This window comes from Salvelinus fontinalis, chromosome 18 (genome assembly GCF_029448725.1).
Source record: "Salvelinus fontinalis isolate EN_2023a chromosome 18, ASM2944872v1, whole genome shotgun sequence".
NCBI classification, from domain to species: Eukaryota; Metazoa; Chordata; class Actinopteri; order Salmoniformes; family Salmonidae; genus Salvelinus; species Salvelinus fontinalis.
Window position 1 is genome coordinate 30215556 of NC_074682.1, and position 18195 is coordinate 30233750.

General features: G+C 41.0%; 3 protein-coding genes across 5 annotated transcripts; 2 read left to right on the plus strand and 1 right to left on the minus strand.

Annotated features, from left to right (window-relative positions):
- Positions 1-942: 942 nt before the first annotated feature.
- Positions 943-5480, minus strand: LOC129815265 (U3 small nucleolar RNA-interacting protein 2-like). The gene is made up of 14 exons (XM_055868908.1): positions 5259-5480; positions 5067-5152; positions 4847-4959; positions 4647-4714; positions 4295-4336; positions 3944-4070; positions 3562-3779; positions 3372-3472; positions 3150-3284; positions 2949-3011; positions 2659-2804; positions 1971-2050; positions 1662-1735; positions 943-1128 (listed from the first exon to the last, which is right to left on the minus strand). The coding sequence occupies exons 1-14, from the start codon at positions 5337-5339 to the stop codon at positions 1014-1016; spliced, it is 1449 nt and encodes a 482-aa protein (XP_055724883.1). The 5' UTR covers positions 5340-5480; the 3' UTR covers positions 943-1013.
- A 195-nt stretch (positions 5481-5675) lies between these two features.
- Positions 5676-10867, plus strand: LOC129815267 (uncharacterized). 2 transcript variants are annotated; one of them, XM_055868912.1, is made up of 6 exons: positions 5676-5987; positions 6386-6516; positions 6790-6946; positions 7752-7951; positions 8352-8577; positions 10451-10867. In XM_055868912.1, exons 2-6 carry the CDS (start codon positions 6406-6408, stop codon positions 10558-10560), a joined length of 804 nt encoding a protein of 267 aa, XP_055724887.1. In that variant the 5' UTR covers positions 5676-5987; positions 6386-6405; the 3' UTR covers positions 10561-10867. The 2 variants fall into 2 exon arrangements, with proteins under 2 accessions (XP_055724887.1, XP_055724886.1); XM_055868911.1 differs by having other exon boundaries at positions 5678-5987; positions 6386-6567.
- Positions 10868-11035: 168 nt separating this feature from the next.
- On the plus strand, positions 11036-17358 carry LOC129815266 (probable G-protein coupled receptor). Of its 2 annotated transcripts, none has more exons than XM_055868909.1 (4): positions 11036-11633; positions 14291-14656; positions 15049-15209; positions 15493-17358. In XM_055868909.1, exons 2-4 carry the CDS (start codon positions 14415-14417, stop codon positions 16401-16403), a joined length of 1314 nt encoding a protein of 437 aa, XP_055724884.1. In that variant the 5' UTR covers positions 11036-11633; positions 14291-14414; the 3' UTR covers positions 16404-17358. The 2 variants fall into 2 exon arrangements, with proteins under 2 accessions (XP_055724884.1, XP_055724885.1); XM_055868910.1 differs by having other exon boundaries at positions 11036-11543.
- Positions 17359-18195: the final 837 nt, after the last annotated feature.

An 18195-nucleotide genomic window follows, 5' to 3' on the forward strand; every position in this document is an offset into this window, starting at 1 on the left:
TTTGCACCCCAGTATCTCTACTTGAACATCTATCACTCCAGTGTTTAATTGCTAAATTGTAATTACTTTGCCACTACGGCCTATTTATTGCCTTACCTCTCTAATCTTACCTCATTTGCACACACTGTATATAGACTTTTCTATTGTGTTGACTGTACGTTTGTTTATTCCATGTGTAACTGTGTTGTTGTTTGTGTCATACTGCCTTGCCTCATCTTGGCCAGGTCGCAGTTGTAAATGAGAACTTGTTCTAAACTGGCCTACCAGGATAAATATTTTTTTTATTTTTTTACTATTGATACTTAAGTATATTTAAAACCAAATACTTTTACTGAAGTAGTATTTTACTGGCTGATTTTCACTTGACTAACTTTCTATTAAGGTATCTATACTTTCTCAACTTTTTCCCCCACCACTGGTCTCCAGTGATTATAAAAGTAAAAGATCTAAAATTAGTAATTTATATTCACAATTCCCTTAATCATTTACCCAGCTCTTATCAAGTTGTAAATTACAGCGCATGCAGAATGGTGTTATTTCTATGGGGGGACATTTTTCTTGGATACTTTTTCCACTTGGAACAGGCAGGCTCGCGAGACCTTATTCACGGTTTCCTCATGCGTAAAGGTGGTGAAATTATTAGGGAATTAAGTCACGGTCAGAATATGGCATATCTGTAGAAGCACCTTCATTTATTCACTCTCCACCCAAAACAAATTGCACGCTCATCTCATGCTTAAGTTCAAAATACGCATAGAGCGAAGTGCATAAAGGGAATTACGTTCCTTTTAGCACGCTTAACTCGGAGCCCATCTGCACACAGAGATGAGATGCAGGCAGAGCACAAAAACGGTTCTAGTCCTAAAGTGAAATTTGTAAAAGTTGCTCCACCCTTAACAGAAACTGTTTACTGCAGTTAATTGATAGATGGTAACAAAGAGCATTTGTGTAAAGAATTTAATTGACAAAATCTGAATAATGTTCATACACAGGCTAAGGCATTCATAGATCAACTAAACCCCATTCTCTTCTCCATTCTGGACCCCTTCCTGCTCTGGCTGTTGTCTTTTCAGAGGAATAATATAGAGTCCGTTCTTTGCTTCTTTCAGTCTCCACCACCGACCAAGCCTGAAAACAAAGACTTTATTAACAAAAAAAACCTCATTGACAAAACAGATATTTCATGAATAAAGTTATGAGTAAAATGATGCAGTATATAAATACGTGTCCGAGTTAAAATGAATGCAAGTTATTTGCGTAGATCTACCCATTGGTTGATTCTGAGTGGGAAACGCGGGATCCTCTGTCTACAACAGAGTTAGCAAGTCTGACATTTCCAAATGTTCAACTAGCACGTGAACGCATTCTAAGAAGCCATTTAATCTTGTAATAAGAAAACACGGGAGGTATTGTCATCACTGCCCCAAGCAGTCGAGGGAGTCGTAGGATTTGGGAGTGAAATAAGTGCCACCTTGTGGGCACCTGACCTCATTGAAACTACTTTCATACAGAACACTGAAAACAGGCTTAACTCAAAGGGTAGGCCCAGAGCACATGATCAATATAGTGAGGCTTTTGACCAGTCAGCAATGAGTGTATAATGATAGTAAGTATGCTCTGGGCTGTTTCTATGTATGACAGGTAAGTAGCTGGGTATATACCTGTGCTCCTGTCCTACTCCTGCCACTAGGAACTTCCCAGAGCTAGAGAACTTCAGACTGTTGACAAAACCAGTCTAAGAGAGAGGAGACAGTCAGAAAACACTTTAGTGAGAAGACAGATGTTTTAGTGCAGAACACTTGTACTAGTCAGTTGGTCATACACATAGGCCTATACAAATAGGCTGAATGCGTAATGTCTAAATGACATCCAATGGTGTTTACCACATATTGTCATGCTACACAATGATTGAATGCAACGCAAGTTATGGATGTATTAGGTATGGAGCAGTGTAGCTGGGACTTGCTTACCACAGGGATGCTGAAGAGAGGCTCCAGGTGACGGAACCCCTGGCCACACTTCCACAGCTGCACCTTAGAGTTGTGTGAACCTGTCAAGTGACAACAGTTATTCAATTCTAGCATCATCAATTGGGCAGGTCAATATTAGCGTCAACGCCTAATACACTCCCCCCATATTTATTTGTACAGTGAAGCTAAAATCGGTGCATTTTGGATTTGAGATCAAATGTTTTATATGAGGTTACAGTACAGTATTTTAACACATTTATCTGTTTAGAAATTACAGCACTTTATGCATCACACCCCCCCATTTGAAGAAGTTGTTTTTCCATAAGAATTTGGACAAAGTAGTCGAAAGTTCAGTATTTGCTCCCATATTCCTAGCAGGCAATGACTACATCAAGCTTACAAAATTTAGCTTCACCGTCCAAATAAATATGGAGGGGGGTGTATAGGACCACGGATTGAGCACTAATGTAGAGCATCACACTATAGGTTTACAGTACGCATTATAGTAAGGAGAGGTGGAAGTTTGGGGTTGATCATTACTACTAACCCACACAGGGTGTGTACAGATGTGTATAGATGAGACGGTGTATAGCAAAGCTGGTGAAGAGGACTCACAGTCGAAGCTACAGTGCTGTGTGTGTGTATAGATGCGTGTTATAAAGCTGGTGACTCGCACAGCAGTTGTTACCTGAGGCTACGGTGTCAGAGTTCTGCAGAGCCGCCACGGCTGCCACCCAGTAGGGCTGCTCCAGCCCCGAGTCGCCATGCCGACCGTGGGCTGCCTTCACCGTGCTGAGGGGCTTCTTCTTGTTCACACTCCAGAGGGAGACGGAACTGATGTGAGGAAGAGAAATCTTTTTTGACTACTGAAAACATTTGTAATAGACCATCCTGTGCCGTTTGGGGAGAAGTGGTTACAGAACCTCTACAGATGTGGAGTACGACGACACCTAGTGGAGTATAAAGCCACACACTTACCCATCATCAGCACCTGTTATCATGTGTTCTTCGTTAATGAGCTGGATACAGTCGATGGAGCCCCTGAGCGAGAGTGAGAGGAGCATCCCAATAGGTTAACACACAAGGATAATAGACACTCTCGAACCAACAGAGACTATACAGTATTGTGAGACTGACTAATACAGAGAAAAAGAGAGAAAGGAGTCCAGGAAGACTCACTCATGGCCATGGAACACCAGCTGGGACTCCTCGGCAATCTTCCACACCCTCACAGTGCGGTCCCTCCCCCCTGCAGTCACACAGCGCTCCCGACTCCCACTGTCCAGCCCCGTGATCACATCCTGGTGACCAAATCTAGGGAGACACACAGTCAATAAAACACAAACACAATTCTCATGCCAACCTGAAGAAACACACAGATATTACTAGTCAGCTACTCACAGGGTTTCCACATAGGCGTTTTCGTCCACGTTCCACACCTTGATGGAGCGGTCGTGAGAGGCACTGTACAGGTCATGAGTGCCCCTCCTGAAGGACAGGCCCTGTGGAGAATAGATGGCTCAGTTTGAGAGAAGGTGCAACAAAAATAAGAATTTAAAAGAAAGCACATTTTAAAGCAAGAAGAGCTTACCGACACAGGGCCTCTATGTCCTGTGAACTTGTACAGGTGTTTACATGTTGCTGCCTCCCAAATCATGATCAACTTATTCATGTCTCCCGTTGCCAGGTACTTGCCGTCCGACGATATGGAAATACACAGTACATGGGCTGTATGTCCAACATGGCGATCATCTGTTCCTTTCCTCCCACCAGCTATTGTGTGCAGTCTCTTACCATTCTCTACATCCCCTGCAGTTACAGAAGAAAATGGGAGAATACATAAGCTCACTTTGACTTTTGCATTTCAGGCAGCATGGGACTGATTTTGCACAGTCTATTTCAGTACAACATCAAACGTATCTTTGATTATTTTGGAGAAGAAAGTAAACAAACAAATATAAATGTTGACTCACATTTGATGATGGAGCAGTCTTTGGCAGCAGAGAAGATGTGCTTGTCATCAGGAGAGATGACCAGACAGGTGACTGGCAGCTTGTGGCCTCTCAACAGACGAATATCTGACGTGTCTGGTGGCAGGAGCTGAAAACCATGACAACATAGCAGTTGTGTTTAGTAGGCACAAAACAGAAGCGAACAGAAATGGGTAGGTCCAATCAAAAACACTTTTTCAATGTAACCTACAAAATGACCACAGCCTTCATGTTACACAGTTCACTATGGGCCATAGAAAACTCATACTGTTTGGATACTGGATGTACATGCACAGAGTGCTTATATGAGAGACACACAACAAAGATACTCACATCTTTTGCAACCATCCGTTGAAGCTTTCCTTTCTGTTCAAGCTGAGGAAAAGAGAACTTGTTCACTATGAGGGCAATACCATATTCATAAAAAGGACTTGTGATATATATTAGGGCTATAATTAAGCATTAAGGTATGAGCGGGTGTGGTATATATCCAATATACCACAAAGCCCCAAGGTGCCTTATTGCTATTATAAACTGGTTACCAACATAATTAGAGCAGTACAAATAAATGTTGTCATACCCGTGGTATACGGACTGATATACCACGGCTGTTAGCCAATCAGCATTCAGGGCTCTAACCACCCAGTTTATAATCACAATTGCAAATTGTAGCTAGTACACTTACCACTTCTTCTTGAAGTCTTCCAGCTATCAGGTCAGTCTCAAAAGACTCTTCCTCTGCTTTCTTTTCTTCTATTGATAAGACATGAAGACAGAACAGTGAAGCATCAGATTCCAAATAAGCACTTAAATATAAAGTTAAAGAAAACAATTTAGCACAGCTCAATTAGTAGTTACAGTAGCTAGCTAACGTTACTCCCTTACCCTCATCCCTCAATTGGTCAAGGTAGAGCTTGGCTAATCGTAGTTTCTTTTCCTGTGGAGTCTCATCAAACTCTTCTTCGACATTGGCCCTCCTTTTTCTGTGCACTGCAGGGCTACATAAATATATTGTTTCAACTCATACAGCTCAAAATAAAATCAGTTTGTTCGCCAACTTACATAGCTATCTGTGAAGCCAGTCAACTACACTAAGTAAGCCTACCCTTCAGTTTCAGAGTCGCTGGAGATTTCTTCATTGTGCTTTGCATTTAATTTCTTCTTGAGTTTGTTTCCCATGTCTCCATCATTCTAAACCACCAACACACAAGCATCAGAGATCAGAAGAAAGTTAATTTAGCCATCATTGTAATAGTTACGTAGATAGCTAGCTAACGTTAGCTAACTACCTCCTTACCTTTCGTTTGGAACCGGCTGAATTCTCGCTCTTTTTGAAAACCTTTAGAGGTCCTTTTTTCTTTATGAAGAAAGACGACATGATTATATTCTTTAGATTGTTTCAACAGTGCTTCAGAGTTAGTAAATCTTTACACTAGTTAGCACACATTTTGACCACGCAAATCAACATTAGACCCACATGGGTTCTCTCCCTTCTGATTCAACCAAACTATAGTCTCCACAGACCCAAGGTTTGAAATGGAGGTGTTGATTGGATAATATCGCGGCATGTGTTTGTCCCGCCCACAAATACAGAGCTCTCACTGGTTCCCCGAGCAAGTAGGAACTGAAGTCTAAATTTGATTGGCTGAGAAGGCCTGCCAGTTCAGAAGGAAATATGTGCAGGGAAAAATCTTTCCCCAAAAGATGTGATCCTGACAAATGGTTCCTTCCAGAACGCAGTTAAACCAAGTAAAAATTAAAAGGATGAAATAATGATTTTACATTGAGGTTACATGTTAAGCACAAACCTTTTTTAAATTTTATTATCTCGTTTTATTTAAAAAATCGAATATATTTTCATTGCCATCAAGCACACACTGAAATACTTAATGCGACCAAATACACCGCAGTACTGCAGTACTACTTCCTCTAGCTACTAGCTAGTACCAGCTAGTACTTTTCCATGTACTGACAAAGATTTGCATCCATTCTCACTGCGATCTCAGCAACGAAATTGAATACACAGGTGGGTAACGTTAGCTGTAATATGATGTGTTAAAATCTGTAATGTGTTGCCTGAAATTGGCTAATTTGTACAATATTGGGAAATGTCCAAAAACTGCCAGCGCAGAGCTCACGTTCTGTAAAGGACCTGATATGGCGTCCACAGAGATGAGTCTCTTTGTGGCTAACGTTATTGCAGCGCATACAGCATCATCAATGTAGTAATAACCTATTTAAATATAATCCCAATGTGAAGCTAATGGTCTTAAAAGTTGATGGAAAAAAGTAATGTACAGTTTCAATATTTATATTTTATTTATTCAAATACACAATTATAGTGCTCCAGACCTGATGAAAATAATTTTTGTATATTTAGTCAAATGTACTTATTTTCTGTGCCTGTGTTATATATTTTATCAGGGCGTTTGCCCACCTGAGTAATGGCACCAAAGCGGGCAGCAACAACAACACACTCTGTCAGTGTCCACACAGGCTCTTCTGTCAAAATGATGAAGATTGGCATGGATCATTCTCTGGAGGATTTTGGTGAGGTAATAGAGGAGAAGTACAGAATACCAGATGATGGATATTCACCCATAGAGGTGAGAGAGGTTATTTAATTGATGATCAGTTACTAACAATTACTGCAGATTACCACCACAGGTTACAATCTAATTTAATTTGTTTCACGGAATACTTTACCCCTTACTTTTCCACCCTGCAGTATCAGTAAGGATTATGGCCCATGTACAATATCCTGTATGGTTGATGTGCTGTAGTAACTGTACTGTATTTTACAGTGTCGTACTTTGTTTCTCTCTCAGGGTGAACCAATCACCTTCGAGGAAGAAGACGATCAAAGTCCTGAAACGAGAACCGACACCATAACTCTCCTGATGAAAATTGATCAGCTCCAAGCAGAACTGAAATATGAGCGCAGATGCAGGCAGCTGGCTGAGAGGGAACTGAAACAGATGAAAGGTATGTTGTAAAACTACACTCATTGTTCATTGAATCGTATTTAATGGGTATTCAAAGTTACCCAAATAGACAATTTTTTGGGCGTCAACCTTAAACTTTTTTAGTGTTAACTTTTAAAAAGACTTCTTATCATGACAGATACTGCAAGTATTTTAAACACCACTGTCAATGTACTCCGTTATCTTGCAATGATGCACTGAAAAAGGTTAAGCTAATCAGTTAGAGTGATTGCTGATTATCTATCTTTATAACATGGCTTGACTGAATAATCGATTCTCATTGGTCAAATGGGTGTTGCTGATTATTTTCTGATACTTTGTCAGAGATGAACGACCTGCCAATGTTCTCAGTTATCTTGAAAATATAAATTGGAAAAGGTTGATCAGTTAGGTGGATTGCTCATGAGAGGTCTATATACACAGTGTATAAAACATTAGGAACACCTTCTCTTTCCATGATGCAGACTGACCTTTGAACGGGGTATAGTAGAAGGGACCAGGCGCATCGATTTTAAGTGTGTCAAGAACTCCAACGCTGCTGGGTTTTTCACACTCAACAGTTTCCCGTGTGCATCAAGAATGGTCCACCACCCAAAGGACATCCAGCCAACTTGACACAACTGTGGGAAGCATTGGAATCAACATGGGCCAGCATCTCTCTGGAATGCTTTCGACACCTTGTGGAGTCCATGCCCATACAAATTGAGGCTGTTCTGAGACAAAAGGGGGTGCAACTCAATATTAGGAAGGTTTTCCTAATGTTTTGTACACTGAGTGTATAATACTCTCTTGTAATACTTTGTCAGAGATGAATGACCTGATGACCCAGATGAGACACACTGCCCATGACCTGAGGACTGTTCTGGACCATGCCCGGGGGCAGCAGGGGAATGATGTGAACGATGTTGTGAACGACGCTGTCACCCCAGAAAGCTGTGAGGGGCAGAGCATCTCTTATGCGGACGTGCCAGTTCAGATGTCACAGGTGGTGTCACAGGAGGTAGAGGTGAGGTCACCACCCCCATCAGGCCATTCTACAATGTAGTTGCTGCTACTGTCACATTCAACTTGTCCTCTCAAGAAAATGATGTATATAGCCTCATGTTTGCCTGGGTTCAGACAGACGACCTGAGATATGGCATTAGGATTACTTTAGCCAGGTTAAACCAGACCAAATGCTCCACCTACAGCTGAAAAAATGGTAAGTGCATCATGCAGTCTAATTTAACCAGGCTAGGAGTACTTCTGATGAAAGGAGATACACAATATCCAAACATTGCTGGCCATAAAATACAGCAATTCAATTAAAGTATCTCTCTAAAATAAAACTAGATATATCTCTGACAAATCAACTTTGCAATGTTCTCTGACAATGGACACTTCAGTTCTGTCTTTAACTTTATCAGGACGCTAACTATATCCACCTCCCCGGGGGTCTGAGAGTGCAGAGGAATCTGTACAAGGGGATCTCAGAGATCATGGACTTCAAGAAGTACATCTCAGCCATGCTGATGGTGCTGTTTGACAGGGAGACGCTGGGCACACACAGTCTGCAGGGCAGGAGGTGTAACATCGCCAAAGAGGAAACCCAGAAACCTCAACTTCCCCCTGACATCATGAGAGGCCTTCTAGGTACTGTACTTTGTCTATTTCTTATTGCTGTCTATTTTATTCAACCTTAATTTAAAGTCGTTCCAGCAAACCAAAATTGGTTTTGTGAAAGTTCCCGGAACATTTGTTAGTTTGCTGCAAATCTTCTCATAACACAAAAAAATGTCCAGTCGTGCTGACGATTAGAACATATTTAATCTGTTCTTTAAAGGTTCCAAGAATGTTTCATTAGGTTGTGGGAACAGAATGGTGAGAACATTGTGGGGACGTCAGAAAATATGTTCCCAAAACACAAAAACTATCCAGTTGTGTCGATGACTCTACAATGTTTCTTTTAGGGTGCAAAAAACATTCACTTGACGTTACAATAATGTTTCCAGAACATATTTAGTCTGTTCTTTGAAGATTCCTAGAATGTTTCTTTAGGTTGTGGGGCTATGACAAGAGAGAGGTTCCCAAAACACTAAAACTGTCCAGTTGTGCTGATATTCATAGAATGCTTTAGTTAGGTTAAAGTCTTGCTATAGATTTTCAAGCTGATTTAAGTCAAAATTTTAACTAGGCCACTCAGGAACATTCAATGTGGTTTAGGTAAGCAACTCCAGTGTATATTTGGCCTTGTGTTTTAGGTTATTATCCTTTTGAAACATTAATTTGTCTCTCAGTGTCTGTTGGAAAGCAGACTGAACCAGGTTTTCCTCTAGGATTGTGCTTTGCTCTATTCCATTTATTTTTATACTAAAAAACTCAACCACCACCATGCTTGGAAATATGAAGAGTGGTATTCAGTGTTGTGTTGGATTTTCCCCAAACATAACACTTTGTATACATGAAATAAAGTTAATTTCTTTGGCACATTTTTTGCAGTTTTACTTTAATGCCTTATTGCAAACAGGATACATGTTTTGGAATATTTTTATTCTGTACAGACTTCCTTCTGTTCACTCTGTCATTTAGGTTAGTATTGTGGAGTAACTACAATGTTGTTGATCCATCTGCAGTTTCTCCCATCACAGCCATTACACACTGTGACTGTTTTAAAGTCACCATTGGCCTCATGGTGAAACATCTGAGAAGTTTCCTTCCTCTCCGGCAACTGAGTTAGGAAGGACGCCTGTATCTTTGTAGTGACTGCGTGTATTGATACACCACCCAAAGTGTAATCAATAACTTCACCATGCACAAAGGGATATTCATTGTCTGCTTTTCTTTATTTTTACCCATCTATCAATAGGTGCCCTTCTTTGTGAGGCATTGGAAAACCTCCCTGGTCTTTGTGGTTGATTCTGTGTTTGAAATTCACTGCTTGACTGAGGGACCTTACAGATAATTGTATGTGTGTGGTACAGAGATGAAGTAATTCAAAAATCATGTTAAACACTATTATTGCTATTATTGAGTCCATGCAACTTATTATGTGACTTGTTATGTTAAGTACAGTTTTACTCCTGAACTTATTTACTCAAGACATTTCAGTTTTTATTTTTTTATCAATTTGTAAAAAAAAAAAAAAAAAAAAAATGTTTATTTTGTTTTGACATTATGGGGTATTGTGTAGGCCAGTGACAAAATCTCAATTTCATCAATTTTAAATTCAAGCTGTAACACAAAAAAATTTGGAAAAAGTTTGTGAAGGCACTGTATTATGTGACTTGTTAAGAAAAACTTATTTAGACTTGCCATAACAGGGGTTGAATACTTATTGACTCATGACATTTCAGCTTTTCATTTTTTATTAATTTGTAAAAATGTCTAAAAACACAATTACACTTTCATATTATGGTGTATTGTATGTGGACCAGTGACACAAATCTGAATCTGAAGGCGCTGTATGTTTTTTATTTCTAATGATAAAAGATATCAATAATACATGTTTAAATTATATTTTTTCTAGATCACGTGAGGATAAAGTTTGGTGTGGATTACAGTGCGATTCGAGCTGCCGTCAGAACAAAGTTAAATAACGAAGACAAACTGTTGAAGAAGAGACTTGGGATCCGTTAAATCTCCAGTCAAAAAAATTCAATAACCAAATACCAGGTTATAATCACACAATTGTTTACATTGTAATTACTGTATTCTGTCTTGTAAGTGCAATGTTTTATTCCACCAACAGATGTCAGTGTTTAGACAGTTTAGTTGGTTGATGTTACTTTTGATCAGAAGGATATTGACTTTGTATGATTTAAGAGTACTGTAGACTACACATATTATAGATTACATTTGTGATAGATTCACTCACATAGTAGCCTTAACAACACATTATTCTATAATGATTGTGCCTGTTAAATGAACGTCTTTCTGATTCCCACTCATCTCACAACATCCAATCTTGTTTCACTAATGCTATTAAATGACATTTTTTATTTATATAAAAAAAAACATGTTAAACCTGTATGTGTCTGTACTCTTAGCACCCAGGGCAGTCCTGGAGGGACAGGAGGAGGACAGAGAATGTGTGTGTGTGTAGGCTGAGGAACCACAGCCATAAACTGACTGAGAGATGAGAGAAAGTGTGGGCGGGACAATGAGGGTGGGTGTGGATTCACAAAAGCATCCTCACCAATGATCCTCTGTTGATGTGCTTCTAACGGTGACCTATGGCTAGCCCCTCCCCCAGCCAGTTGTTGTGTCTCTGAAGACCCTAGTCTGTACATCTATCAGTCTATCACTACTCTCCTCTGACACCTTCACCGGTCCTAACCAGAAGTCCTTCCCACAGGACATCCATCCATCAGGGATACTTATCAACCCAAGGACCAAGACTGCCAGGAACCAGGGTAATAGAAGGAGCAAACAGCCTTAGTGAGTCGTCCCTGGGGTCAACTCGAGAGGTTGATGGGCACTAAGAGAAGTCTGTAGGGTTAGGAACAGGTGCACCTGTTTTACTGTGTTGGAGCCGACCCAGACACCAGAGCCTCACAGCTGGCCTGGAGACATACTGTAATAGAGTTCCACTTGGACAGAAAACACCAGCATCTTCTGAGGTAGTTGTACCCTTTTAACTCAAATGAAGTGAAAGTGTGACAGGAGGATTTTATAAAGGATTTATGATACACACTCACAATTCATGTCAGGTGAGTAGTGATTTAATTATTTCAAATTTGATTTGATGTACATTTAAAGTGGTTTAAAGTAATTTGTTACCTAGATGTTTTGCCTGGTATACACTGAAATAAATGCTATTGATACTTATTGTGTAATTAGATTTTAGTTATATGAAAACTCTTAGCTTACATGTTGAAATAAGCTCAGGTAGCCTATTATTGAGCTGGAGCTCAGTGCGTTGGGTTTAATCGATACAGTAAACAGTCTAGAAGAGTTGTATGCTGATGTGAACTAGAATTTTCCTGCTGTGGTACATAAAGAGAATGTCTCATATAAAGAGGTGCGATTTATTTGTGGCAGATGTTTTCATTTCAATCAAATGATACTAGGTCACATGTTCAAGTACATAGACTTGTGAATACCCTCTTGCGCTTCTGTAACTGACAGTCATTTTCAATTGTCCGAGTTTATACATTTTAAGAAAATCATACTTTTTGATGGGCAAAATACTGGTGAAGTAGATTTCTAAATAAAATGTTTTTTAGTAAGTCATTTTCCTAAGAATGTAGTGATATTCAACCAAATGCTATTGCATGGCTGAAAACGGCCAGTTCAGAAACCTAGTTTATGCCTCAAAAGAAGAAGCCATATTCTGTATGTAGGACTAATACTAAGACAGGATGAAAATGGGGACAACATTACATAACGCACACGAGAATGTACTGTACATGCACTGACTAGTCCTTCCTGTGCTGTGAGGCGGTAGGTAGCCTAGTGGTTAGAGCGTTGGACTGAATCCCCGAGCTGACAAGGTAAAAATCTGTCGTTCTGCCCCTGAACAACACTTCCTGAACAAGGCAGTTAACCCACTGTTCCTAGGCTGTCATTGAAAATAAGAATTTGTTCTTAACTGACTTGCCTAGTTAACATGGCATGCCAATCTGTTGTCCGGACACCAGAGCAGATTTCAGCCGCAGAGAGCATCAGTAGAGAAGCACTGGTCTAGTATGGTAGTCTGGAAGACATGGTACTAAGACAGAACAGAATGCATTAGTCATAGGTTCTGGGAAATGGATGATGCTCCTAGCACAGCAGTGATTCAGGTGACTGTGTGTGTGTGTGTGTGATCATGGCACACAAAGGGGAGAAGGGCATAATATGTGAGCTGTGTGGATGGAGATAAAGTTGCTTTGAAGTCACACACCTGATGTAACTCTATGCCGGACATTTAGGTTTTGAGGTACAGTAAATCCACTACCTCCAAAGTTACAAACACACAGACATCCACAGGCTCTGAGAAACATTTTGAACAGGAGCATGGGAAATATCAATGTGACTGGGCCTATGTTGTGCATTCATGTTACCAAAAGACAGTGTTCATTGAACTATATTGTTTTTGATGTAGTCTGGGTAGAAGAGCAGTGGCTTTGTGTGTGTCGCTGGGATCAGGAGATCAAGTCTGTCCTGGGAAGAGGTTGCATGGCCCTACACAGGCAGGTTGACACAGGGCACATACTTAAAAAATATATATATATTTCACCTTTATTTAACCAGGTAGGCCAGTTGAGAACAAGTTCTTATTTACAACTGCGATCTGGCCAAGATAAAGCAAAGCAGTGCAACAAAAAACAACAACACAGAGTTACACATGGGATAAACAAAAGTACAGTCAATAACACAATAGAAAAATCTATATACAGTGTTCAAATGGCGTAAGGAGGTAAGGCAGTAAATAGGCCATAATAGTGAAGTAATTACAATTTAGCAAATGAACACTGGAGTGATAGATGTGCAGATGATGATGTGTAAGTAGAAATACTGGTGTACAAAAGAGTTTAAACAAGTAAATAAAAACAATATGGGGATGAGGTAAGTAGTTGGATGGGCTATTTACAGATGGGCTGTGTACAGCTGCAGCGATCGGTAAGCTGCTCATACTAATCAACAGGGTCAGTCCCCTGCAGCTGCATTGCTAAAACAAGCAAACTCATTATCTCTCATTTCAAAAGGTTAGGGAAGGATGGAGGAGAGAAGAGAGAGAGAGAGAGAGAAGGTGTCCTCTCCTCCATGAATTATTCCTATTGATCAGGTCCCTGTCCTCCTCTCCTCTTACAGAAAGAGAGAGAGGGGGAGGGAGATGGAGAGAGAGCATCCTTTAAAAAAAATATGTATTCTAATATAATATTATAAATGTTATAGATGTCCTATTCCATAGCTTTTGGGTAGATGGTAGACACCTGCGTCAATCAACTGTGATGAAACTAATAGGCAGTAACAACATAGATGGGTTTATTATGGATACTTGTGAACACAAGGAATAATGTACAGTGTACAAAATGAAAACAGAACATATTCCTAAATAACAGAAAAATGTCACTTCCGTTGTGGAATTGACATACAATTGTTGTTATTATCCCTTGACAGTATTAAGTGGGACATTGCAATCATTAAAACAGAACAGGGTTTAACTAAGCTTACACATGCAAACATTAAATAACTTTGAGCTACTGTTGGCTGGCTCTTGCAATGGTAAACTTTGATATCAGTGTTTGTGTTGTTTTTACCATTGTGTCTTTGAGGTTGTAATGTCCTACAAAACATGGCCTATAATGATTTACTGTGAATATAAAACTATCCCCAAAACACTCCCAATTCGTTGATGTCGTCGTCCTTTTTCTTCCAACAGGGAAAAGTAGTATAACCGTTTGACTCCTGAGCAGAATGAATCACCTGGCTCACCACAGTGAAAAATGGGGTCTAGCCCTAATGGAACGCTCATGATGTCTCTTCTGAAACTCTCGTTGTGAACTATGGAACACTCTGGTTCACCTCTGACCCCCAACCTCAGTGATACTACAGCCAATGACAGCCTGGGGTGGGGGCTGGGGTCGCCCTTCGCCTCGGCCCCTAGCAAACAGCTGAGCACCTTGCCCAACGCCCAGACCCGCTTCAAGGACCTGTCAGGGATATTGTTCATGGTGACCCTGAACGTGGTGGCCCTTCTGGCTAACACAGCCGTGCTGGTGGTGGTGGTCAAGGCCCCGCACCTCAGGTACCTGGTACTTTTTGATTTTATTTATTTTTTACCAGTTAATAACACAATTCAACCACAATGCATAATCAACACGGATAATCCAAAAGGTTTAACACTTTATTTCCATTGTGGTCCTCATTTTGGCCAGCAGGCAGGTTAAATATACACCAGATTATAATCAAACAGATCAATGATAAGAACTATGATTTTCTAATGCACTGATTTTATATGCACAATTCCCTTGTTTCTATTGCTTATACTCTTGAATTAGAGTTTAATTTATGAAATATTTTAGGTACTGTATCTCATGTATTCTACTTGTTTCACCAGACATCAGTAAATTCAATTTGTTATCATGTGTATATTGTTTTCTCTCTGGGGATTAATACAGTTAATTCCATTCAATTCAGGAAGTTTGTCTTTGTGTGCCACCTGTGTGCGGTGGACCTGCTATGTGCCGTACTGCTCATGCCCCTGGGCATTGTGTCCAACTCGCCGTACTTCGCCAGCGTGGTGTTCACAGTGCTGGAGTGCCAGGTGTACGTCTTCCTCAACGTGTTCCTCATAGCAGGTACAGTACAAGGGACAGACAGAATTTAGGTATGCATCCAAAATGAAACCCTATTCTGTATATAGTGCACTACTTTTGACCAGAGCTTTGGTAGGCTAGGACTATACAGTGGAAAGGGTGCCATTTTGGACACATGGCCTTTAATCAATCAGTGGGTTTACTATTATGTTTTTTATGTTCTTATAGTCATCTCTTATTTATAGTCTCTTCTGTTTCTTTTTATCACTTTCCATTGATTTTTGTACTGTATGTAGCCATTTATAAAGTTTGATATGAATTACAGCCTCCATCTTCACCATCACGGCCATCAGCGTGGAGCGTTACTACTACATTGTCCACCCCATGCGCTATGAGGTGAAGATGACCCTGAAGCTGGCCACAGCCGTCATGGTCCTGGTCTGGGTGGCCTCAGGCCTGCTGGGGCTGGCCACTGTGTTCGGCTGGCCCAGCTACAGCAGCCTGAGCTCCATCAGTGCCGCCCACTGTTCCCTGCACTGGAGCCACAGCGTCCACCGCCGGGCCTTCTCTGTCCTCTTCACAGTGGCCTGTTTCTGCCTGCCTGCTGCGGTCATCTTCGCTGTGTACAGTAATGTCTATAAAGTGGCCCGCATGGCGGCTAGACAGCATGGACCGTTACCATCCTGGACGGCCAGTCATGCTAAACACCGCTCTGACTCCATCAGCAGCCAGACCACAATCATCACCACCCGCAGTGCCCCCAGGAGGCTGCACCACCACAGGCCCTTCGGTGGGTGCAAGGCCGCCCTCACCCTGGTGGTCATTGTGGGCCAGTTCCTGCTCTGCTGGCTGCCTTACTTCTCCTTCCACCTGCACCTGACTATCTACAACCAGCCCAAGATCCCCGCCGACCTAGAGAAGGCCGTCACCTGGCTGGCGTACTCCTCCTTCACCGTCAACCCTTTCTTTTACGGGCTGCTGAACCGCCAGATCAGGGAGGAGCTGTGTAAGCTGCGGCGCTGCTACTCTGTCCGGCCTGTCGAGCTGGCCATATCCAGCAGCCACGAGGGCTCGGCCCATGAGAACTTCCTGCAGTTCCTCCAGAGGACCAGCTGTACGGTGGAGACCAGAGCCAGCTTTACCTGCACATCCAGCCCCAGGAACACCCTGGACCAGACTGGGCAGCAGACGGCTGGCTTCAGGATACCTGGGCAGATACCTGAGGATTTCAGTTAAAACGCCCCTGATATACTAACCTGGTCCCCACTTATATACTGTCACTGTATTGACACTGGTACCTGTCTGCTGTTATTGGCAGAAGAGTTAAGTTAAAACTGTTAAGCCTGGACAAGACTGGGCAGATGGCTGCGTTGAAGATACCATGGCAGATACCTAAGGAGTTCAGTAACAATACTCGTAGATACTGTACGCATGTCATGCCACTGGCATCTACTGTAGTTGACTGCTGTAACAGTGTGGCAACAGTACTACCAGCTACACACTGCCCTTAATTTAAAACACACATAGACAGCACTTGGAAGGGATAACAAATAGAGTGTTTTTCTTTTGATATTTCTAGTTTGTTAATTAGATTGAGTTTATTCTACATCCAGAGATGATTCCAGAATCCAGCATATAACTGAAGTGCATTATGTGCTGAAAAATACTGTTTTCTCAATTATGAATTGTTATTTCTAGCTACAACTACCACTAATAGAGAGACTAATTCAGCTACCTACCACCAACCATTCCAATCACCTATATTAGTACATATTCTACTATCACTTCTACTACACAACTACCAGTACACATTTTGAGGTGAAAGACAATACAAATTGTATTTCCACTGTATCATATATTCACTGTCTATTTATTATTCATTCCATGTTCAATACAGGGAGCATTCGACATTTTAAGTGTAACAGTTGAGGTGTTTCTATTACACAAAATCAAACTTGATACTTTTACTATTTGGTTCTCAGTTGAGGTTTAGTTGCAATATTCTTAACTATATACAGTATGTTTCTTACAAAGCAATGCGTTATTATCCGTTATCATAAATTAAAGCACATTGCATTCAATAGGCTACCTTTTTACAGGTGATGGCAGAGACTTCACTCTCAAAGGTGACTTCTTTCTATATGGGCAAGTTGTTTTTGTTTTAATTGTACAAATAAACTTCTGAAAGATCTGTTTGCAAGAAATCACGCTTATGCTGTTCTAAAAATAATGTCCTCTTCACTGCACATTTCTGAAAAGCTGAAGAGCTGAAGACTTCCCCCTATAACTCCCACACAGCACGAAGAGAGATTAAGGGATAATGCGGGATAGAGATAGACATGGGTGATCAACGCAAAAGAACATTCTGAGCTACATTTTCAAAAGCCTATCGTGTCCCCTTTATGCACGGCCCAGATTCGAACAAAAATGGGAATCTGCGAACAAATAGATAAACAAATAGATAAATAAACAGACTGGTTGAATAGATACAGATGTAGGATCTATATTTTATCACCCTTTTGCAGGAGAATTTCTTGCAATGCAGTGTATTCGCGGGTTGAAAAAGACTTCTGAAGTTTGTCATTTCCATTTACGAAAAATATATCAACCCCTACAAAATTGTCCATTAACTATAATCCACGTAATAATTCACATTTCCTGTTGCTACAGGATTATTTTCCTGCTGTAGCAAACTGGCTCAAATTAAGATCCTACAAATGTATATGAATGAGCTCCAGATCCTGGTCCAGCTCTGCACACTCCTGACAGCTGACTGGGTCGTCAAGGGAATGCCCTGAAAAAACAGAAAGTGGGAGCATCTTCAGTGTTTTTGAGGGAATTCAGGGTAGCTTGAGCTTGGGACAGCCAGGCAGAGGAAATACATCTGAAACAGATTCACACACACACACACACACACACACACACACACACACACACACACACACACACACACACACACACACACACACACACACACACACACACACACACACCAGTTTTAAAAACAAGGTCAGGGTATTTATTAAGG

Excerpts from the sequence above, each read along its gene's own strand:
- LOC129815265 (XM_055868908.1), bottom strand. The coding sequence starts at position 5,339 with ATGTCGTCTTTCTTCATAAAGAAAAAAGGACCTCTAAAGGTTTTCAAA. Across the intron at positions 4,337-4,646 it reads GAAGACTTCAAGAAGAAGTG|CTTGAACAGAAAGGAAAGCT; the intron begins GTAAGTGTACTA and ends TCTTTTCCTCAG. Across the intron at positions 3,012-3,149 it reads CTGGTGTTCCATGGCCATGA|GGGCTCCATCGACTGTATCC; the intron begins GTGAGTCTTCCT and ends ACTCTCGCTCAG.
- LOC129815267 (XM_055868911.1), top strand. The coding sequence starts at position 6,406 with ATGGCACCAAAGCGGGCAGCAACAACAACACACTCTGTCAGTGTCCAC. Across the intron at positions 6,947-7,751 it reads GGAACTGAAACAGATGAAAG|AGATGAATGACCTGATGACC; the intron begins GTATGTTGTAAA and ends ATACTTTGTCAG. Across the intron at positions 7,952-8,351 it reads TGGTGTCACAGGAGGTAGAG|GACGCTAACTATATCCACCT; the intron begins GTGAGGTCACCA and ends TAACTTTATCAG.
- LOC129815266 (XM_055868909.1), top strand. The coding sequence starts at position 14,415 with ATGGAACACTCTGGTTCACCTCTGACCCCCAACCTCAGTGATACTACA. Across the intron at positions 14,657-15,048 it reads GTCAAGGCCCCGCACCTCAG|GAAGTTTGTCTTTGTGTGCC; the intron begins GTACCTGGTACT and ends CATTCAATTCAG. Across the intron at positions 15,210-15,492 it reads CAACGTGTTCCTCATAGCAG|CCTCCATCTTCACCATCACG; the intron begins GTACAGTACAAG and ends TATGAATTACAG.